The sequence below is a fragment of the Cotesia glomerata genome, linkage group LG3 (genome assembly GCF_020080835.1).
Source record: "Cotesia glomerata isolate CgM1 linkage group LG3, MPM_Cglom_v2.3, whole genome shotgun sequence".
Taxonomy (NCBI): Eukaryota; Metazoa; Arthropoda; class Insecta; order Hymenoptera; family Braconidae; genus Cotesia; species Cotesia glomerata.
Genome location: NC_058160.1, coordinates 2,271,605 through 2,297,229, shown reverse-complemented (window position 1 = coordinate 2,297,229; position 25,625 = coordinate 2,271,605). Strand labels below are relative to the sequence as shown.

The following is a 25,625-nucleotide window of genomic DNA, read 5'->3' as shown; positions in this document are numbered from 1 at the left end:
ACATTCTCAACCGATTCGAACATTGGTATGCATATTAAAGCTTTCTAGATCATTCTAGGATATTTTAAGAACAATCAAGACCATTTTAGATCCATGATAGTCTCACATTTTCGAAGTTAACATGTTTCAACCCCCGTATCTTTTACACCCTTATAATTATCGACTTGCAACCACCATAGTGCACGATGGGAGCCTTGTATCTATTTCCACATATAAACACTATTCGTCTGCGATGCGTAGTTTTGGCTGCAAAGTGAAATATAGGGACACACACCTCCAATTTTATATATATATATATATATATATATATATATATATATATATATATATATATATATATATATATATATATATATATAAAGATTTAAATAAATATCAAATTAATTGAATGATTTATGTGGGATTATTTCGCAGCATTATAATTACACGTGATCACGAAATACTCATACAACTTTTTTTTTTAATTATTATCATAATTTTTAAGCAAAGAAGTTGCTGCGAACTAAATTTTAATGTAAATATTTAAATAAGATACACGCGAAATATCAATTATACATCAAAATCTATAATTGGAGTCAAATTGCATTTATTATGTATTTAACTACGACGTCAAAAATTACCTTATCACCTTTATATAATCTTTATTTGACGGTAATTATTCGGTGCTAGTTCATCCGTTAGTAAAGTTTACTATATAAAGCCGAACAATTATTAACCTGTCATCAATCGAAAATAACTTCTAATCAACTAACATAATTGTTATTTTTATTTTATATTAATATACGATGGATAGAAAATTATTTTTATTTTTTAGTTTAATTATTTCACTATTAAGTCAAGTAAATATTTTTTTTCTTTTATGAATTAATTTTGATTATTTTCAATGAAATCAAACAGCAGAAGAGTAATTTCGTTTTTTTAATTCATTTTAGATTCACTCGAAGGCAATTAATAGTAAATGTTTCATCAATGATGACTTACTGGCGCTTATTAGTCAATTAGACGGTTATGTTAAGCCGTTAGAAGAAAATGAAGTGCCTATTGGAATGGAATTTCAGGTAATTTTATAAAAACGAGTTTTCATTTTTCCCTAATATTTTTTGATAAGTTCTGTTAGATAACTAATTGACAATTTTTTAACTTTAAGCTTGTTCGTGAGTTTACCAAGAGTGAGCTTAATGAATACTTAAATCCGATAGTTACATACAAAGGTGTTCATTTTATGGTAAATATAATTTTTTTTTTTATTACGCCGGTATACAAAAAAAAAAGTTTTCAGTACTTTTGACCGGACTTACCTTTTCCCCGTAAACCCTCAAAATTTTGAGTAAAATCCAAAAAATCCAAAAAAAGGCAAAAAATTGCAAATAAATGCAGTCATAACGATGAATAAAATTTTTTGGACCCGAGTCAAGTATGATTTTTATGCATTTCAATTCACTGAATATGAATCTGAACGTTAATTAGCTCGTTAAGCCGTCAAAATTTTAAAAAATAGCAAAAATCGGGAAAATTACAGTTATAAATATGAGAAAAAAAATCTATTAAACACGATTGTTAATGACTTGAGTGCGTTTTCATAGATGGAATATCGACGTTCTAATTAGCAAATTGTCTAACTCCATTTTAGAGTTAATTCAAAATTTATTATCACTTAAAAAAACCATTTAATATCACTATTATCTAATAGAGATATAATATTTAGGTTTGAATATACCTCTAAAAAATAAGGAGTTAGACAAATTGCTAATTAGACCATCTAATAAGACCATTAGACATTTTTGAATTTTAGAATTGAGAAAGTAGCTACTTATTTTATTTTTTATCAATTTATAGAGTTCCATATTTTTTTTTAAGTATAAGAAACTGAATAAATTAGAAAAAATTTTTTATAAGTTCTTGAAAAATTTTAAAATTGTATTTAATTAACAATTTAGAGGTGATGTGTTAATTTTTCAATAATTAAACAATATATATTGTTATTATCTTGCATTGACAATTAAATAGTTAAAAAAAATAAATCGATTTATTCGGTAGAATCTGGCGCCAAGTTCCGTTCAAATCTGCTGTAAACGGGGCGCCAGACTACAGACTGTGTTTACTGTAAGCAGAACGGTATTTTGAGGTTGCAAAATTTTATTTAATTCTACGGTACTTTTTTTTCCTAAATTGTATATTATAACAGTAATTCATACTTTATTTGACTGTTATTGATTAATTATATTCACTTATAACAATTAATCTACTTGAAATTATTAAATTTAATCAGCACAAACTATAACAACGCAAAAATTTCGATCCTGACTTTTTTTTTCGATGGGCAAAGTGATCTGCCACAGACTAAATAATTCGAGAATGCATAGTAATCCTTCATTAGATGGGAAACTACAGTTAAAAATAGATATTTCACAGCTTGCATCTACACCCGCCAGGGTGCGCTGGAATTATTTTTACATAAACTGTAGTTTCAAGGGGATAGTTTGCTATAAAAAATGCAACCAACGCGAGATTTAATTAAGTTGGTACCAATTGTAAATTTTATTATAATTACAAAAATACTAAAATCCGAACAAAACAGTTTCACTGTAAAAATCGCGCCAAGTCCACGTTCATAAGACTATTAAGAAAAAAAATTTGTTTTTCTTTACAAAAATATATAAAATAAAAAAATTAAAAAATCCAAGTAACCGATATGATTGTTTATGATTTTCAGAAATTAAAAAAAATTTTGTTATAAATTTAAAAATTAAGAAAAAAATTTTGGAACGTACTTGGTGTGCGTCATTGTGTATTTCAATTTTTTTAAATTTTGCAACCGCGCACACTAAATACGTTCCAAACTTTTTTTTTAATTTTTAAATTTGTAACGAAATTTTTTTTAATTTCCGAAAATCATAAACAATCATATCGGTTACTTGAATTTTTTAATTTTTTAGTTTTATATATTTTTGTAAAGAAAAAAACAAATTTTTTTTTTCTTAATAGTCTTATGAACGTGGACTTGGCGCGATTTTTTTTACAGTGAAACTGTTTTTGTTCGGATGAAAAATTCTCGGAAAATTCCGACTTTTTAAATATTTTGAAACAAATTATCAATATTTTTAAAATAAATATTCTTCATCATAGATCAACGGAAAACTTATAACTATCGATCTGAATGACAACAGTCCATTAAGTCGGAAGCTTGAGCTATTTTTGACCGAAGATCGAATCGAAGATTCTTCGCTATTAATGTTGGAGTTTACGGTAAATGAGATTAATAATAATAATAATAGTTATAAGTTTCTGAAAAAATTACAAACAATATTTTCTAAAGAACTTATTTTTCAGATTGACCGAATACCAATGGTGGAGTGCGATGGAATAAACCATCTAAAGCCTCCAAAAGCAGTGAACATTTGACCAAATAAATTATTTTTTTTTTTATAATAAATAAATTATCAAAAAAAAAAATAGTATATTACATACCTAGGCCAGTAAAATAAGAAAAGTCTCAGATCACATGTAATTGTTGGCCGAGGCGAAGCCGAGGTTGACAAACATGTGATCTGAGGCTTTACTTTTTACTGGCCAAGGTATGTATACTATTTTTCTGCTCGACGTAGCCGGAATATGGCAACTTTGTTTAGCGCAGCGGCCAGAAAGTTGCCATTTTCCGGCCGGAGGGCAGAAAAATACTTTGGTTAAATTAAATTAATAGTAGTGAATAAACGTGAACTATAATTATAAAAATGACTGACTAAGTTAAAAAAATGCATTGAAGATAGAATTATTGATAATAATCTACGCAAGACAATAGAAGGCAAATTGAACGAAACAATTCGCGAGTAATCATGCAACTCCTGAGGAGTACAAACTTGAATGAGAGGAAGGGGCCATCGTTGGTTAGATTTTAGAGGAAATTTCAAATCCCAATGACATCCGTACCTACCAGACCAAAGGAGCAGTCTTATCGATTATCTCGTCGCTACTACATGCTATATAATATATACTATATGCTATATAGCAGTTGTCTTAACTACCTACGTCTGTGACAGCAATTATCTGTGATTTCATCCAAAACTTTACTAACTTAATGCAGGAAACTTTTAAAGATCATAATTGTCTATTTGAGGGGACGTTTCCGTCCAAAGAGGTCAAACAAATTTATTTCTTTAAATATCCTTTACGATTTTCATTATCAACTTTATTTATGGGACTCATTATCTCTTTTATTATCTATTGTTATTGTTATTAGAAAATTCATTTGCTCGCGTAGTATTTTCGGATTATGTGGTTAAAAAAAAATGTATAGGAAATTTTTGTTGCTCAGAATTTTTTGTATTAAAAAGAAAAATTTATAAAAATTTTTTAATTTTTAATTAATTTAATTTTAATTTAATTTATTGCATTTAGAGTTAAATTTACATCTTTTAGCAAGTGGTGCCATGGGAATTTTCTAATTTTTAATGGCCGATTTTCATATATATTTTATATATTTCAAATATATTTTAGATATATTCAAAAAATATTTTTTTTATATTTTTAGCTATGTACTTTTTATTTATTTTAAGATATATTTTGAATATATCTATAATATTTTTAAAATATATGAAAATCGGCCAAAAGTTAGTAATTAAAAATATATTTACTATACATATATTTTTTATAGATTATTAATATATTTAAAATATATTTTTTATATATTACGAAATATATTTTTTTTATATTTTTTTTTCATGCATAGAAAGAAAGGTTCACTTGATCCAAAAAAATATTTTTCTTCATAATTATTTACTTGGGCGAAAAAAAATTTTTTTTTGACACAAGAAATTTCACTTATTCCAACAAATCAATTCCCTTGCTTCAAGAAATACGTTTATTGATCCAAGACAATTTATTTAAGTCAAGAAAATTTTCTTGTTTTGAGAAAATTTCTCTCTTGCTCCAAAAAATTAAGTTCTTGACAGAAGTAAATTTTCTTATTTTGAGAAAATTTCTCTTGCTCCAAAAAATTAAATATCTCGATAGATGTAAATTTTCATCAATATTTCTATTGACTAACATGTCAAATGGGAAGATCAAATAATATTGAATCATTTTTTTTCATTCAATATGTATAATTGCGCGCTAAAATAATCTAAGATAGGTATCAAATATTCAAGAGAAAAATTTTCTCAAGATGAGAAAATTTTTTTCTCAGCTGAAGTAGGTGGCGCTGCTTCCCTAAAGTATCTAAAAATCTTGATCAAATATAAAAATTTCTTGTATCAAGTATTTTGATAATTTGAATTAAGAAAAAATTACTTCCACCATGAATAGAATTTCAAGAAAAATTTTTACTTCGGCCAAGACAACTTCGGTCTTCTTTCGGGCGACCGAAAATTTACTTGAGCCAAGAATTTTGTTCTCCAGTCAAGAAATCTTTCTTTCTGTGTGGGGGACAATGTAAAAAAAATATAGAAAAGTACTATTTATTTTTACTGTAGCGTAATAAAATTATTAAACGTGAAAAATTAATGAGAGAATTAATAATTATTTTTCGCTATTTTATATTAAAAATTACAATAAAATATCAAATGTTTCTAATGAAGCTACTGAAAAATTTATTGGAGTCTGTAGTAAAAATTAATCTGAGTAATAATACAATCGCTCTTGACTTCTCAGCTGCAAAAATATTGCACATTTCAGGGATAAGTTACAACTTAATTACAGTTAATTTTAACAAACATTTACACAATAATAATTCTAATAAAATTTTATGCAATCAGTTAAATATTATTTGTAAAAATATAATTTAATGAAATTCGTAATTTTATGATATTTATTAGCTATAAAAATAATTAAATAAACATTTAATTTTATTAAATCAAAATCTAGTTTTTTCAAAATATAAAACCTGTAAAATTTTGAATATGAATATTCCATTGATAATAATATGTCCAAAAAGTTTGGAAAATCCAAAAGTGCACGCCTCATAATCTCATTTTTCACAATAAAATTGATTAAAATAAAAGATAAAAAGCAAAATAATAAAAAACGGAAAACTCTGTTACGGTTTAGTGGCGCCATAACTCTAAGGTGAGAAAAAAAAATACTATAATAAAATGTATAGATAGATATACAAAAAATCCACAGTCATATATTAGTTTTTTATGAATAATAATTTAGCGACAGTGAATTGAACGCTCATATTAATTGAGAAAATCCGTCGGGTGTTACTTTAAATAATAAAAAAAAAAAAATAATTCCGGTACGATCATTTTTCGACCAATTTCCCTGCCACATACACCCATCCATACACTGACGTCCAGAAAAGATCATGTTTAATATTGTTATTTACTATGTTAAACAAAAAAATTGTTATTGAAGTATATTTCATGTGCCTGAAAAATTATTTGACTTGATATTAGTGTACTCATATTAACCTGTGTGTGAGATATAAATAAAAAAAAATCGATTTCAGTTTCGAGAAAACTGCTTTTTTGAAATGTCGAGAGTAGAGCACAACCTCATTGCTTCGCTTATGAGGCGTGCAATAATAATTCTATTACGTGAGAGTAATAAGCTGGATTAACATTTTTTTTATTGCACTGAAGGTAATTTTTCTCAAGAGTTTAACAGCTTAAGTAAAATTTCTTTTCATGTAGATTTTTTATAATTAACATAATTAAAGATTTTTTTTCCCGCTTTGAAAATTAATAATTTTTAAAAGTAGAACATTACTAGATTAATTTTCCCAATTTTTTATTGAAATTTAATAAATAAAAAATATCAAATTATTCTACTCGTGTATTCATTAATATGAAAATAAATCAAATATTAAATAATAGCATTTAATAATTAGTGGGTTAATTGAATAAAAAAGCGATATCGGAAGAATTAAAAAACAAGTGTGTGATGGAAAATGTTTTGTTCGTATGAGGACATATATATTTATCTACATTCATATATGTATGAGTATTCATGTATGTAAAGAGTATATTAAAAAAGGTAGCATAAAGGAAGCGTTAACAGTAAAAAATTTAAAATTGTCTCTGGTGTCATCCTTTTTAACTACGCCTACGGTTGGCGAAAATGTAGCACTTATGAAAGTGGCCAACAGCACGCGAGCGCTGCACTATAAAGAACGAGTGTGCGAGGGAAAAAGACAAACTTCGGGATGAATTGTAAAAAAAGATACAGTGAAAAGAGCCGAGTTTTTAGTTTTACTTTTTTTATTTCAGATGCAGTAAAAAAGAGAGATGGAGGAACAAGAGAAATTGGCAGGATAGTTCCATGAAACTAAGTTAATTAAAACGCGATATCAGATATTGGAAGTAGGACGTTACATACCTATAGAAACTTTTGCTACTCGTGTATAATACTTTTATCGTATACTAGCTTACAGAAAGATTGAAAAGTCTAGGTGCAGGTGCGCTATTCGCAGATTCGAATTTATAGAACGGAATAATTTTAATAAATTCTTTTATTGCATTTATCTTTAACCCTTCGTTGGTCACGCTATGAGCGAATCGCCGCCTAACAACTACTCAACCTATAGAGACTCGCTATAGTGCGAGCGAGAAACTAAAAAAAGCGCGACCAACGAAGGGTTAAATAAACAGCTCAGCGTTGAGCTGCAATATTTGATAATTTTAATAATATTGTTGGGTAACAATGAATTTTTTAATACGCATTCATTACTCTGTATAGAGTCTTTTACAATGAGCGGCTTTTATACAGTCGTATAATAATCCTCAATTATTTTTTCAATTTTTATAATTCGAAAAATCGAAAAAAATTTTTTGTCATCAAAAAATATTTAACATTTATTAATAAAAATTATAAAATTGATTGGAGTTTTTAAAAACAGCTTGTAAGTGTGAATTTTTAAAGTATTACAGCTATAAAAACAGTTGTTGAAAACGCTGATTTTTAATTGAAGCTTTGACTTTATATTTATTATTTAAAATTATTTTAACTGACGAAAATTTATATTTTTGTTTATTTTTTTCCGAGGAAAAAAGCCTGAATCAGGCTGAAATTTTTTAAATACATTATGATATTGTAATGATATTGTTGCCTTTTATTCATAGTTCAAGAAAAAATTTTTTATTACTGTTGGAAATTCGTTAGGATAGTATCTCCGTGATGATATTAACATAATTTCATTATGAAATCATAATGATATTGTTAGCCTTTTTAAATCGTGATATAAAGTTATTGAGTCATAACTATGAATAGGAAATAATGCAAAATAATTGAATTAAAGAAATTTTTAGGAAGATTTCAATTGTTTTCAAAATAAAAAATAATTATCTTAAGACGAAAAAATTTTTTCAGTTAAAAATTTTTTTTAAACCAAGATTTTCAATGTTTTTCTAAATATTCTTTTAAGTTAAGAAAGTCAAGGAGGAAAGTTAAGTAGTTAAACAGTATAGTGCATGATAAAAATACTGTTTTTCTCAATTATTATATATTTCCTCTGATTAACAGAAAAAATGAAAATTTTACTAATCTACTTAACAAAAATTCGTTCTCACAGGTATTTTACTTATTACGGGTTTCCAAAGTATTGATACGGCTCTTATATGAATCTCATATTAGTGCCAAAATATGAGATTCATTATGAGCTTCATAATGATATTGTTGGATTTTCTGAGCAAAAATAAATTCCAGTTACGAACTTTTAGTTTTATATTTTAGATATTTAGTTCTTAGAAATATTTATTTTAGAAAAATAACGTATTTTCTTTTATTAGTTTTTAAATGTGAAAAACACATTTAAGGCACATTTGTGCAGCTAGAATAAGAAAGCCTGTATAGGCTTGATTTTATGACCTTAGTTACTTGAGTTGTACAAAGGACTCTCTATTTTACACTGTACAGTACAACCAAATATTACGGTCTCAGTTAAGAAGAAAAATATGTGTTTTACTAAGGACAATACAGAAGGTTAGACCTCACAATAAAATAGTTTTTAACATTATAGTCAGTCTGCGACTAAACTCTGTCAAGTAACGACACTTCTCTCGATACGATTCATTTTTAAATAAAGATTCTATTTGAATCACTCTATGTGGATAATAATATTGTCTTTCACTTTTTTATTATTAATCCTATTCATAGCTTCCTACAGTTATCATATCATTTTTACACGGGTGCTACTCGTGAATAATACTTTTATCGTATACTAGCTTATAGAGAGATTGAAAAGTCTAGATCCAATCGCGCTATTCGCAGATTCGAATTTATAGAACGGAATAATTTTAATAAATTCTTTTATTGCATTTATCTTTAACCCTTCGTTGGTCGCGCTATGAGCGAATCGCCGCCTAACAACTACTCAACCTATAGAGACTCGCTATAGTGCGAGCGAGAAACTAAAAAAAGCGCGACCAACGAAGGGTTAAATAGACAGCTCAGCGTTGAGCTGCAATATTTGATAATTTTAATAATATTGTTGGGTAACAATGAATTTTTTATTACGCATTCATTACTCTGTATAGAGTCTTTTACAATGAGCGGCTTTTATACAGTCGTATAATAATCCTCAATTATTTTTTCAATTTTTATAATTCGAAAAATCGAAAAAAATTTTTTGTCATCAAAAAATATTTAACATTTATTAATAAAAATTATAAAATTGATTGGAGTTTTTAAAAACAGCTTGTAAGTGTGAATTTTTAAAGTATTACAGCTATAAAAACAGTTGTTGAAAACGCTGATTTTTAATTGAAGCTTTGACTTTATATTTATTATTTAAAATTATTTTAACTGACGAAAATTTATATTTTTGTTTATTTTTTTCCGAGGAAAAAAGCCTGAATCAGGCTGAAATTTTTTAAATACATTATGATATTGTAATGATATTGTTGCCTTTTATTCATAGTTCAAGAAAAAATTTTTTATTACTGTTGGAAATTCGTTAGGATAGTATCTCCGTGATGATATTAACATAATTTCATTATGAAATCATAATGATATTGTTAGCCTTTTTAAATCGTGATATAAAGTTATTGAGTCATAACTATGAATAGGAAATAATGCAAAATAATTGAATTAAAGAAATTTTTAGGAAGATTTCAATTGTTTTCAAAATAAAAAATAATTATCTTAAGACGAAAAAATTTTTTCAGTTAAAAATTTTTTTTAAACCAAGATTTTCAATGTTTTTCTAAATATTCTTTTAAGTTAAGAAAGTCAAGGAGGAAAGTTAAGTAGTTAAACAGTATAGTGCATGATAAAAATACTGTTTTTCTCAATTATTATATATTTCCTCTGATTAACAGAAAAAATGAAAATTTTACTAATCTACTTAACAAAAATTCGTTCTCACAGGTATTTTACTTATTACGGGTTTCCAAAGTATTGATACGGCTCTTATATGAATCTCATATTAGTGCCAAAATATGAGATTCATTATGAGCTTCATAATGATATTGTTGGATTTTCTGAGCAAAAATAAATTCCAGTTACGAACTTTTAGTTTTATATTTTAGATATTTAGTTCTTAGAAATATTTATTTTAGAAAAATAACGTATTTTCTCTTATTAGTTTTTAAATGTGAAAAACACATTTAAGGCACATTTGTGCAGCTAGAATAAGAAAGCCTGTATAGGCTTGATTTTATGACCTTAGTTACTTGAGTTGTACAAAGGACTCTCTATTTTACACTGTACAGTACAACCAAATATTACGGTCTCAGTTAAGAAGAAAAATATGTGTTTTACTAAGGACAATACAGAAGGTTAGACCTCACAATAAAATAGTTTTTAACATTATAGTCAGTCTGCGACTAAACTCTGTCAAGTAACGACACTTCTCTCGATACGATTCATTTTTAAATAAAGATTCTATTTGAATCACTCTATGTGGATAATAATATTGTCTTTCACTTTTTTATTATTAATCCTATTCATAGCTTCCTACAGTTATCATATCATTTTTACACGGGTGCTACTCGTGAATAATACTTTTATCGTATACTAGCTTATAGAGAGATTGAAAAGTCTAGATCCAATCGCGCTATTCGCAGATTCGAATTTATGGAACGGAATAATTTTAATAAATTCTTTTGTTGCATTTATCTTTAAATAAACAGCTCAGCGTTGGGCTGCAATATTTGATAATTTTAATAACATTATTACGTAACGATGAATTTTTTATTACGCATTCATTACTCTTTATAGAGTCTTTTACAATGAGCGGCTTTTATACAGTCGTATAATAATCCTCATTTATTTTTTTAATTTTTATAATTCGAAAAATCGAAAAAAATTTTTTTTTATCGAAAAATATTGAACATTTATTAATAAAAATTATAAAATTGATTAGAGTTTTTAAAAACAGCTTGTGAGTGTGAATTTTTAAAGTATTACAGCTATGAAAACAGTTGTTGAAAACGCTGATTTTTAATTGAAGCTTTGACTTTATATTTATTATTTAAAATTATTTTAACTGACGAAAATTTATATTTTTGTTTATTTTTTTCCGAAGAAAAAAGCCCGTCGCTTTGAAGCTTTAATCAGAGCTTCATATCTGTGATAATAATTTCATACTGAAGTCATAATAGTATCTATGTAAACTCATGATGGAATCAGGCTGAAATTTTTCAAATACATTATGATATTGTAATGATATTGTTGCCTTTTATTCATAATTCAAGAAAAAATTTTTTATTACTGTTGGAAATTCGTTAGGATAGTATCTCCGTGATGATATTAACATAATTTCATTATGAAATCATAATGATATTGTTAGCCTTTTTAAATCGTGATATAAAGTTATTGAGTCCTAACTATGAATAGGAAATAATGCAAAATAATTGAATTAAAGAAATTTTTAGGAAGATTTCAATTGTTTTCAAAATAAAAAATAATTATCTTAAGACGAAAAAATTTTTTCAGTTAAAAATTTTTTTTAAACCAAGATATTCAATGTTTTTCTAAATATTCTTTTAAGTTAAGAAAGTCAAGGAGGAAAGTTAAGTAGTTCAACAGTATAGTGCATGATAAAAATACTGTTTTTCTCAATTATTATATATTTCCTCTGATTAACAGAAAAAATGAAAATTTTACTAATCTACTTAACAAAAATTCGTTCTCACAGGTATTTTACTTATTACGGGTTTCCAAAGTATTGATACGGCTCTTATATGAATCTCATATTAGTGCCAAAATATGAGATTCATTATGAGCTTCATAATGATATTGTTGGATTTTCTGAGCAAAAATAAATTCCAGTTACGAACTTTTAGTTTTATATTTTAGATATTTAGTTCTTAGAAATATTTATTTTAGAAAAATAACGTATTTTCTTTTATTAGTTTTTAAATGTGAAAAACACATTTAAGGCACATTTGTGCAGCTAGAATAAGAAAGCCTGTATAGGCTTGATTTTATGACCTTAGGTACTTGAGTTGTACAAAGGACTCTCTATTTTACACTGTACAGTACAACCAAATATTACGGTCTCAGTTAAGAAGAAAAATATGTGTTTTCCTAAGGACAATACAGAAGATTAGACCTCACATTAAAATAGTTTTTAACATTATAGTCAGTCTGCGACTAAACTCTGTCAAGTAACGACACTTCTCTCGATACGATTCATTTTTAAATAAATATTCTATTTGAATCATTCTGGATGTGGATTATAATATTGTCTTTCACTTTTTTATTATTAATCCTATTCATAGCTTCCTACAGTTATCATATCATTTTTACACGGGTGCTACTCGCGAATAATACTTTTATCGTATACTAGCTTACAGAAAGATTGAAAAGTCTAGGTGCAGTTGCGCTATTCGCAGATTCGAATTTATAGAACGGAATAATTTTAATAAACTCTTTTGTTGCATTTATCTTTAAATAAACAGCTCAGCGTTGAACTGCAATATTTAATAATTTTAATAATATTATTGCCTAACAATGAATTTTTTAATACGCATTCATTACTCTTTATAGAGTCTTTTACAATGAGCGGCTTTTATACAGTCGTATAATAATCCTCATTTATTTTTTCAATTTTTATAATTCGAAAAATCGAAAAAAATTTTTTTTCATCAAAAAATATTTAACATTTATTAATAAAAATTATAAAATTGATTGGAGTTTTTAAAAACAGCTTGTGAGTGTGAATTTTTAAAGTATTACAGCTATAAAAACAGTTGTTGAAAACGCTGATTTTTAATTGAAGCTTTTACTTTATATTTATTATTTAAAATTTTAAAATTTCGTGAATTTTTCATCTTTTCCATTAAAATATCTTTGAAAGCTTTCGTCAGAAGAGTTAAAAAAAATTCCTGTACAGAAAAAAATAAATAGGGATTGAATGCGGAGTGTATGATTTTTAATTTATAATACTGGAGTAAAATTCACTCAAAGAAAAATTTTATTTATTATTATTAATGATAAAAACACTTTGAGGAGTGAATTTTCTGTTTTTGAATTAAATAAAATTCTGGTTTTTAATTAAATAAAAATAAAAAAATAGCTTTTATTCGCTAGAAAATTACAAAATGCGTATTTAGAAATTTTTTTAATTAATATAACCTTTTTTTCTAGTTTAATACAACAAATAAATTATAATATTTAAAAAAAATTGCATCAATATTTTTTTTATCTTCTACAAGTAGCATTTTTTAATAAATTCACTCAATAATAATTTATTTAGTATAATATTGTCATATAATAGTTAATTTTATTAATATTAAAGTTATTAATCTTATTTAATTAAACGTAGTAATTTTAATAATTTATTTCTTACTTTTTACACCAGGATTTATAAATAATTTTTATGAAAATTTGGTCAAATTTTTTCTCAAAATATAATTAATATTTACAAACTTAAACTTGAGATAAATTATTTGAAATATTTATTTATAATTTGTTATACAAAAATTGTTTCAGCTAAATAAAAATTTATTTTAATCTAAAAAATCTGTATTTAATTTTATTTGGTTTAAACTAAAAATTTGTTCTGCAATAATAATAATTCCAAGCGATGGGACAGAAAATTCGATCCCGACTTTTTACACTGTAAGGTAAATTATTGTTTGAATTTATTTAGTCATATTCTTATTATCACGTTCAATATTAATCATTGAAGATTTACAATATTGATGATAAAAAATAAAACGTTAAATTGACAGACTAATCGGTGACATTTACCGATTACTTTAAGCGTTCATCCGTACTACTCAAGTGTCCTGATGGCACAGCTCTCATCCTCAGTACCGTCGGTTCGTTCGTCGACGTCATAATAACGATAACTACTATAACTATCCTCAAGAGCTTCTGCACGTGAACGTCCACGTCCAACGTTGGCTTTCAATCTCCCATGAGATATATAGTTGATTTATGGCTGCGCTGTTGCCACGCTCAATTTAGTACTTTATGTTTTCACAATCTCATTTATTCATGCCGTAAATAAAAAGCTTTATTATTTATTTTATGCATAATTATCTGCCTTCTCGGCGCTTATTTACACCCAAACTCAGGTTCTAAATTATTTCATCATTTTTCACTGAAAATTAGTTTAATCGCGGAGAAAAATGATGTTTGAAATTTGAACTCTATAAAATTCTTTTAATTATTTATAAATATAATGTAAAAAAAAATATAGAAAAGTACTATTTATTTTTACTGCAGCATAATAAAATTAATAAACGTGAAAAATTAATTATTTTATATAAAAAATTACAATAAAATATCAAATGTTTCTACTGAAGCTACTGAAAAATTTATTGGAGTCTGTAGTAAAAATGAATCTGAGTGATAATACACGGAGAGAAAAATATGGAAATCATTCCTATAATTTTAATGAAATGTTTTCCTATACCATTTTAGAAGCGACTACTTAAATTATGGGAACTGTACTCATCCTTTTTGGAAAATGTTACTATAATTATGGGAATGGTTCCTATAATATATAGGAATAGTTTCTATAATATTATAGGAACCATTCGTTTATTATTATTCCCATAATATTATACTGATGATGCCTAATAATATTGAGATATTTATCATTACAACTTAAATTATTTGTGACTTTGATGACCACTTTGAAGCATTTAAAATTATTAGTTATTTCGATAATTTTACTTGCTTCCCAATAACATCATTTGAAATATGTAAAATAAATAATATTGTTCATATAAACAATAAAAGTTACATACCCAAAAGGTGGATTTAATCAATATTCAACGTATGTATTGTAAATAAATAATTTGTTTCAAAAATAAAATTAAATTGTAAAAATAAACAATGAATTTCCATATCTATTTTGCTCCTCTAATTGTATAGTGAGAAAATATCCCTTTTATTAGAGAAACTTTAGAATTGCTACAATATTTTTCAATATTATCTAACACAATAATCACTGAGTTGGAATAAACAATTTAAGATTAAGTACACACGTGAATAAAAATTATGAAAAAGAAATTTTTTCACTCTAGTGAAAGATCAATTTTTATTTACAAAAAAAATTTATTAGCAAAAAAATATATAATAATGACTATATTTTTTATGTGATTGCTTCATTATTATGATCATAAACATTTTTCTATTATTATGTGCGTCATTCCCATAATATTATTGGAACCATTCCTATAATATTATAGGAACCATTCCCATAATATATTGAAGCTATTCCACTATCGTATAGGAATGTTTCCAACAAACTATGGGTATGGTTCCCATAATGAACATAGGATTGATACCTATAATGATCATTTTATTATAGGAACCATTCCCATAATTTTTGGAAAGGTTCCTATAAGTTTCTCTTGGTGTACAATCGCTCTTGACTTCTCAGCTGTATAAAAAATTATACATTTTAGGGATGTTACAACTTAATTACAGTTAATTTTAACAAACATTTACACAATTATAATTCTAATAAAATTTTATGTAATCAGTTAAATATTATTTATAAAAATATAATTTAATGAAATTCGTAGTTTATTGATATTTATTAGCTATAAGAAAATTATTCTGGTACGATCATTTTTTCGACCAATTTCCCTGCCACATACACCCATTCATTCACGGACGTCGAGAAAAGATCATTAATATTACATGTTTAATATTACATGTTAATATTACATGTTATTACATATCATTAATATTACATGTTTAATATTATTATTTACTATGTTAAACAAAAAATTGTTATTGAAATATATTTTATGTGCCTGAAAAATTATTTGACTTGATATAAGTGTACTCATATTAACCTGTAAGTGCGATATAAATAACAAAAAATCAATTTCAGTTTCGAGAAAACTGCTTTTTTTGAAATGTCGAGAGTAGAGCACAACCTCATCGTTTCGCTTATGAGGCGTGCAATAATAATTCTATTACGTGAGAGTAATAAGCTGGATTAACATTTTTTTAATAAGAAAGAACATATATGTAGTATTATATGTTGACGATCTTGTTATTGCTACTTACGATATAAATGAAATGAATAAATTTGAAGAATATTTAATGTGTAAATTTCAAATGGTAGACTTAAAAGAAATAAAATTATTTTTAGGTATACGGGTTACTAGAAAAGAATCCATTTTAACATTAGATCAAAATACTTATGTAAAATCAGTTTTGGAAAAATTTAGAATGCAGGGTTGTAATCCAGTTAATACACCTCTAGAATCGAAAATTGACTATATAGCTTTAAATTCAGACGAAAACTGTAATAAACCGTGCCGTAGTATTATAGGTTGTTTAATGTATTTGATGATATGTAATCCAGATTTAAGTTTTGCAGTTAACATTGTTAGTAGATACATGAGTAAAAATAATAGTACACTCTGGCAATATTTAAAAAGAATTTTAAGATATTTAAAAGGTACTGCGGACATAAAATTGATTTATAGTCAAAGCAATTATAAAGACATAATAAGTGGGTATGTAGATGCTGATTGGGCAGATGATAAAAATGATAGGAAAAGTACAACTGGTTATCTATTTAAATTATATGAAAATTGTACAATCTGTTGGGCTACAAAACGATCCGTAGCAGGTTCAACATCAGAAGCTGAATATATGGCTTTGTATGAAGCTGCACGAGAGGCTTTGTGGTTACGGTGTTTAGCAGAAAGTATAAAATTAAAAATAACAGGTCCAATAACTATATATGAAGATAACAATGGTTGTATAAGTATTGCAAATAATCCTTCGAGTCATAAGAGATCGAAGAACATCGATATTAAGTATCATTACTCTCATGATAAGGTAAAAAAGGGACTAATTAAATTAATTTATATGCCTACAGATCAACAGATAGCTGATTCACTCACAAATTCTTTACTTGGAATAAAATTTGTGGAGTTCAAAGCACAAATAGGCTTAAAATAGTTTTTAAGAATATTTTGTATAATGTAATTTGTGAATGGTTTGGTTAAGTTAAGGTTTTCCCATAAGATGTTGGGTTTTCCCTTAATCCATAAGCAACAAATGTTGGACCTAGTAGAATCAAATGAAGTCGATTAGATCATGTTAAGAAAAGAGTCGTTACGTTTTATTATTAAGTAAGATAATTATTTATTAACAATATTTTTAAGGGATTTATTTTTGAGGGGGCGTGTTGGATTTTCTGAGCAAAAATAAATTCCAGTTACAAACTTTTAGTTTTATATTTTAGATATTTAGTTCTTAGAAATATTTATTTTAGAAAAATAACGTATTTTCTTTTATTAGTTTTTAAATGTGAAAAACACATTTAAGGCACATTTGTGCAGCTAGAATAAGAAAGCCTGTATAGGCTTGATTTTATGACCTTAGGTACTTGAGTTGTACAAAGGACTCTCTATTTTACACTGTTAAGTACAACCAAATATTACGGTCTTAGTTAAGAAGAAAAATATGTGTTTTACTAAGGAAAATACAGAAGGTTAGACCTCACAATAAAATAGTTTTTAGCATTATAGTCAGTCTGCGACTAAACTCTGTCAAGTAACGACACTTCTCTCGATACGATTCATTTTTAAATAAAGATTCTATTTGAATCATTCTGGATGTGGATTATAATATTGTCTTTCACTTTTTTATTATTAATCCTATTCATAGCTTCCTACAGTTATCATATCATTTTTACACGGGTGCTACTCGCGAATAATACTTTTATCGTATACTAGCTTACAGAGAGATTGAAAAGTCTAGATCCAGGTGCGTTATTCGCAGATTCGAATTTATAGAAAGGAATAATTTTAATAAATTCTTTTATTGCATTTATCTTTAAATAAACAGCTAAGCGTTGGGCTGCAATATTTGATAATTTTAATAGTATTATTGCCTAACAATGAATTTTTTATTACGCATTCATTACTCTTTATAGAGTCTTTTACAATGAGCGGCTTTTATACAGTCGTATAATAATCCTCATTTATTTATTCAATTTTTATAATTCGAAAAATTGAAAAAAATTTTTTTTTATCAAAAAATATTGAACATTTATTAATAAAAATTATAAAATTGATTGGAGTTTTTAAAAACAGCTTGTGAGTGTGAATTTTTAAAGTATTACAGCTATAAAAACAGTTGTTGAAAACGCTGATTTTTAATTGAAGCTTTGACTTTATATTTATTATTTAAAATTATTTTAACTGACGAAAATTTATATTTTTGTTTATTTTTTTCCGAGGAAAAAAGCCCGTCGCTTTGAAGCTTTAATCAGAGCTTCATATCTGTGATAGTTTTTCTACAGCGTCGCTGTATTTTTGTCCAAGTTTTTTATTTACACGGAAATAAGTAAACTGTAATAAATAATAGTCGTATTTATAATAAGTAATGATCAACTGCTAAAAATTACCATTTCAAACAGTAAAATCGTGATTTTAATAATCATTATGTAATATTTATCATACAAATGCTACAATTTATTCTTTACATAGAAGAAAATACTATTTCAAACAGTAATATTTGCTATGTGAATGTCGAAAATATTAAAGTATAATAATTAACAATTTTGACTTTGATATTTATCGTTTCGTACCTAAAAAATAATCGCATTATATGTAAAAAGTATAAAATACAGTTGCTAAATTTCTAATACAAGCAACGTCAATATTTTCAAAGTAAAATGGTAAATTTTAAACGCAACGCTAAAAATCAAACTATAATTATTGACTTTCTTGGACTGGTAAAATGTATTTTTTAAGAGTAGAATTTTTACTGTTTCAAATATTAAATTTTCCCAGTGTGAGACCGGACCTTTTTCATTAGTTTAAGACTTCGATGAACTGGGTCCGTATTTTATATCAGTGGCCTAGTTTACGTATTTTTTTTTAAATTGAATTTTTATTAAAATTCACTACGATACAACCGTACAAAGCCAAACGAACTTTTCTTATTTGTCACGTGAAAACTATAGCGCCACTTGATCAAGCAAGATTTTTGTAGACTGCGTGCGCATATGACAAGAAAAAAGGGCGCCGATATTTAAAAAAAAAATACTCTGTAAGAAATTACTTAATTATAAATTTTTTTTTTTTTTTTAATCAATTACACAATTAATTTTTTTCTTAAACAATGAATGAGCGTTATGAGGCGTGCACTTTTGGATTTTCCAAACTTTATTTATATTTTTGCCACCCCGATGTCCGCTTTACTGTTCGAAACTATAGAAATTAACCGGAATCCGAGTGCATTTTACAGTTTACTTTTTTCCGTGTATTTATTAATATGTTATTTATTTTTTCATTTTTATTTACGACTGTATCTAATGATGAGATCTTCGTTAATTTTTTTATCTTTATCTTTCAAAACCGAAAGTGAATTATGATTTTTGAAAAAAATTGTTTTTATAATTTTTTTTTTTTAGACTACAAAATTTTTTTTTTCTAAACTTTACAAAATAAATTATTTTTTCATTATTATTTATCAAAAGCTTCATTTTTTACTTTATTTTAATATACATTATACTTTATAACTTCTCGGTATTGAAAATAAAACAGTATCTGGTTGTTATTTTATAAAAAGCATTGATCAGGAAAAAATCCAAATTTAATAAAGTTTCATTTCTGATATAAACGATGAACGGTATTATAGAGATATTGCCAGTGAGTGTTCTTCGAAAGTGATATTAAAAACAATTTTAAGCTGGGAAAAAATACAGAAAGTAAAGAAAGAATAATGAGAAAAATAAGTAAAGGATATAAAGATTAAATAAAAGAAACGATAACGTTGCAAGTTTTCACAGAGTGGATATTCATCGTTATTGAAAGTGTCGTTCCCACACTGGGTTTGATATACCCATTGCAGTATAACTAAGACCGCTGAACATTTACTGGGAGTTAACTATCGAGTTCTTTGCGCCCTTGCATCCTTACTCTTCTTAGTGGCCCTTCTCAGCCCTTCCATTTCCTATTCCTGGTCACCCAGCCCTACCTCGAGATCACCCGGCAAAACGCCAGAAAGTTATAAGTCTTTAAAGTTTAATTTTAACTTAACTTTCTCCGTCTAGCCCGGGAAAAGTTCGTTCCCGTGTTAAAGTACCTAGTACCCGAGCTTACTTACTTACTTTTAGATACATATATATTATGTACATACTTTTTGGGTGGGCGTAAAAGTTCAAGACTAAGATTTTAAATTTTCTTATACAGAAAATTCCTTATAGCTTATGACTCTCATGATGTCGTTTAATTTTTTCTTTTTTTTTTTTTTTCGTGTTTACAAAGAAATTTTTTTTTGTTCGACTCGTTCTGAGGAGGAGATAACTTTTTATCAACAACTTGATGAACTTCTTGTCCGTAGTTAAGTGTCACGTAAGTGGACAAATACCTTTGGGATGAAAAATATATAACGTGAAAGACGGAAAGAGTCGAATAAAAACCACTGGTGAAACAATTTGTTGGATACTATCCTTTGAGATGGATGGAGAATTTTATTTCCGAGAAGGGAGTTGAAAAATTTTTTTTAATTGCTAGCTATAATTTTGTTTTTAAAAAAATTTTTTTATACAGAAAAAAAATTCCAACTATTTCCTTAAAAAATTTGAAGATAATTATTCTTTTTCTTAAGGAAGTTTCAGCGTAACTAATGAGTCAAAATAATGTTAATTTTTTTTTTTTAATTTTAGTCTTCCCAATATTCGTCAAAATTCTTTATTTTAATTTAAAATAATTTAAACAATTTAATAATTGATAATTCTTACTTATTTAATAAAGTAAAGTAATAAAATTACTTTGGTATATATTACTTGCCGGAATAAATAAACAGATTTGGCAATAGTGCGCTTGATTAAACCCATAACAGAGACGTGGATGAGTGTGTGAGTTAAACATTTCTCTCTCTATAACTATATTTCTATCTTTTTCTTTTTTCTCAGCTGTTGACGCGATGTTGTCAAATCTTTATTCGAAGAAATAGCTGACGATAAACGAGTTACAAACATAAAATTTAACTTTAACTATTTCAAAAATTATATCGGTAATGTATTATTATTAAATTGTTTTTATATTTTGCAATAATCCAAGTTTCTTGTGTGTAGTTTTTTATCCGTTAAAGTTGGGAAGTTAATATTGAAAAAAATAATTAAAGACTCGACAAAAGTTTGTCCGCCATAAGAGCCCGTGTGTAAGAGGATAAAATATGTGATTTTTGAAATTTAATATCTAAGTAACTAAACGGTAAATCTTTTTCAAATTTTGGGATTAGATAAATTACGTATTTATTTATATGTATACTTAATTTCAAAGCTAAAAGTTTGAAATTATTTTTTACATTAGATTCGCTCGAACTTCCTTAATAGGGCATTTCATGCGAAATGGGAAAATTACTAAAATTTAAAAATTTCTCTAATTCATTCTGATTTAGTCCTAATATATTATTGAAAGTTTATCCTTTAAGATAAATAGCGTAGCGCGCTATTCAAATTTTTAGTATTACTAGAATTTGAATTTGCGCGCGCAAGCGCGCGCCTGACTGTAGCATTTGCATATATTTTCATGCTTATGATATATTCGACCAATCACGTTACGAATAGTTTGATGCCACATACATTTCATCTCAATTTTATATTAGGATAAAATTATATTAGGATAAAATAGATGAAAGTCTTGAAGTTAGTCAAAGGTCGAAACTCGCAAAAAACGGGCCACGATTCATTATTGGTTAAAATTTAGGCGCGCGCGTAGCGCGCTATTCAAATTTCTAGTATTTTACTAATTTGTAAAGAAAATTTTTTTTAATCAATAAAATCGATTTTTCTCTCCTAGTAACTTTTCAGCCGTACTAACTTGTATCCGGTTCAAATGTTATTTTAATAGTTTTAAAAACAAATTCATTTTATGTTTGTTATTAACTAACATATTTATTATTATAGTTTTAAGAACAAATTTTTTTATTTTCGGTATTAATTAACACCTAAGTTTATCAAGATCGTGTTGTCAGCTTGTTAAATCCTTTATTTGTGTTTTTTAATTAGTTTTTTTTAGTTATCCTAAATAATTTATAGTTAAATATATAAACAATAATGTTTTTAAGGTTGAAATAATATAAAAGTCTTTTTAATAAACAACTTGATGTAGACATTTTATACTTGTCCCACCAGTCACAAATGCCTGTCCCACCAGTCACAATAAGAAAATTTTTTTAATTGTTTCTACGTAGGTAAGCAGTCTAATTCTTCATAATATTGAATATTTGTAGGATAAATTTTGTATTGAGAGGGAAGTATTCGTTAAAAGTTTAATCGTCGAACTGAAATTGGACTTTAAATATACCTTTGGTAAGCGAGAAGGATTTTTCGATGTCCCACCAGTCACACTCTGTCAAATGATAATTACGAGAAACTTAAAAAGTAATCGAGATTTTTGACAAAAAGATGTTATTAGTTAGTTATTCTTCTATATTATTAGATAAATTTTACTGTAGTATAAGTTTCAGTCACATAATTATAGCTTATAATTGATGAAATTCCAGAGTCAAATAACATTTGACTCTGATATTTCCTTGAGTAAAAAATATTTTCTTATATAATTAATTTTCTGTGATAAATTTTTATTAAAATACTGGAAGGAATTTTTAATAACAGCACAGGTAAATTTTAGCGAGATAATTTTCTTTTTAAAAGACTTCTGACTTGTTTTGTAAAAAAAAAAAGGTATATAAAAATTTTTTTAATTAAATTATGTTTGTTGATTAAAGCTTCTTTTCAATATTTGTAAATTTTTTAATATTAAAAATGCAATATTATAATTATAATATAATATAAAAAATAAATGTATCGCATGGCCTTGAGACTTTTTCGAGATAATAGTAAGCAAAGTATTTGAATTTATTGAAGTGGGTAAAGAAAAGATTTAGAGAGAGATTCGGTAAAGTTTAAAATAAAAGCTAGGACTTTTTAGTTCGCAACCACTGGATGTAAGCCTCTTCAATTTAGTATTACGTTTATGTTAAAATCGATATCGGAAAAAATTTATAAACATATAGGTTAGGAAGATGAGTTTGGTATTATGCTTGAAATACATGAGATTATATTGATATTCTAGGTTTTTATAACTTTTAAATTATATAAAAAGCTGCCACCAGACAAATATTGCTTAGTATTTTATTTTTATTTTAATTATAAGAGAAAATTAGTAATTTGAATCTTTCTACCGGTGATACAGAAGTAATTTAAAATTTTATTGCAGCACTTGCTCCGCAGATTGAAATAATAATTATAGTTATTTACAATATAATGGTAATAATAATGCGACCTAATTATTGAATTGTAATTATACGATAAAAATTATTTTACCGTTTCGTAAAATTTCAACGCGGAGATCCTGAAAATTTATTTCAAATGTTAAATTAATATGAAACAATTGAAATAATATTTGTATTATTAAATTTTAATAAAATAAATGCACTTAACAGAAGTGATTTTACGTATTTCGGGCAATTAAAACTTTAAGTGGCTATAATATTATAGCAAACGGGGTCGGATTCAACATCCTATCCGCTTTAACACGATTCAATCCAATTTCTGAAATCTTCGTTTTTCAATCCGTCTTAATACGATTCAATTCGATCCGTCAGTGTTCGATAACTATAGTAAAAATTTTACCAACTTCTAAAAGTTCTTCTATACCGGCAACTAAATTAACATTTTCTACTTAATTCAATGACACTGATAATACAGTTAGATGTTATTATTATTGAAAAGTAAATTTTCTTATAAATAATATATATTAATTATGTATTTAAATATTAAAAAATAATTTTAAATATTTAAAAATTTTATGATACGAAAATTAGCCGACGTTTATAATTTTTTTGTTTATTTTTGGTTCATTAAATTAGAACAAAAAAAATTTTTTTTTACATTGCATTTACAGTTTTTCAAATTTTTTATGAATGAAAATTAAAAAAAAAAATTTTTTCAATAATTTTTTCAATAAAAAAAAATTGCAAAAATTTGTAGATGTCAAATAATTAAATTTTAATAAATGTTTTTATTCAGGGTCCTATTTAAATCATTACAGTAAAATATTATTTAAAATATTTAATTTATTAATAGATAATTTTTATTAATAATAATACACCCTTTGTTCATAACTATACAATTAAAAGTAACATTATAAATATAAACTAGACAAAAAATGTCTGCGGCAAGTAAATAAATAAATACAATCATTTCATTATATTCTACAGTTATACCCGTGCAAAAAAAATTATAATTTATAATGAATTTAATTTTGACTTTGATAAGTAAATTCATTATTTGACACAAATATGAATTTATTTTTGAGTCAATTCGACTTTGTAATTACTTATGAGATAGTTTGCAGAAAAATCATTTTTTAAAATCATTTTCTATATGTGTATATAATTTAAGTTAAGTATCAATGTTCTTCAAATTGATTGTGAATTAACACTTGTGAATTTCAAAATAAATAAAATTTCAATTGAGTCAATCTTTTTGGGGAAATAATGAGTAGTTAAAATAATTTTTGAAAAACAATTATTTTGAAATTCGAATAAACTTAATACAAAATCATATCACTATTTTTATAAATTATTAACAATTTATAATCGATTTATATCAAATATGCTCTTGGATGGTTAATTTATTTTAAGCTTAATATTGAATAGTATTGAATTTATTGAATACTTACATGCTTACTCCTGTATTTACTCCAAAAAATAAAGTAAGTATACAAATTTATTTAAGTTTAAATTCTTTTTTTATTATACGAAAATTAATTTTAGAATTTAACATTAATTATAAATTTAATAACAATTCAACATAAAATTATTTTAGCTTAAGATAATTTTAACATGTGTCAGGTATTGCTATGCATTATAATTATGTCATACAAAATTGATATAATTGTAATCTGTATAATTATATTTTTTAATATTAATTCCAGTGTATTTTAATCTATTTCTGTCAAATTAATCGGTCTCATAACAAAAAAAGTATTATTCTCACCATTATCATTATCAATAGAAAAACAAACAGTTATCAAATTGTTTATGTTAATAGCTAGTTGAAGCTGATCAGATTTTACACAGAGATCAACCATATCAATTAAAGCATTAGGAATAATAGACTTTATCGACAGGCACTTAGTAATAATTGCAAAAAAATTACTAGTTATGCAATTAACATCACATGGAATATTTTGACAGGAACAAACTTTGAGAAATTCGCTAATAACACCAATATA

The 25,625-nt window shown here is 25.9% G+C and overlaps 1 protein-coding gene across 2 annotated transcripts; it reads left to right on the top strand.

Moving 5' to 3' along the window:
- Nucleotides 1-734: 734 nt before the first annotated feature.
- Nucleotides 735-3,454, top strand: LOC123260855. Of its 2 annotated transcripts, XM_044722187.1 has the most exons (5): nucleotides 771-839; nucleotides 933-1,058; nucleotides 1,148-1,225; nucleotides 3,127-3,246; nucleotides 3,331-3,454. In XM_044722187.1, exons 1-5 carry the CDS (start codon nucleotides 786-788, stop codon nucleotides 3,400-3,402), a joined length of 450 nt encoding a protein of 149 aa, XP_044578122.1. In that variant the 5' UTR covers nucleotides 771-785; the 3' UTR covers nucleotides 3,403-3,454. The 2 variants fall into 2 exon arrangements, with proteins under 2 accessions (XP_044578123.1, XP_044578122.1); XM_044722188.1 differs by lacking the exon at nucleotides 1,148-1,225 and having other exon boundaries at nucleotides 735-839; nucleotides 3,331-3,446.
- The last annotated feature ends 22,171 nt before the right edge of the window (nucleotides 3,455-25,625 follow it).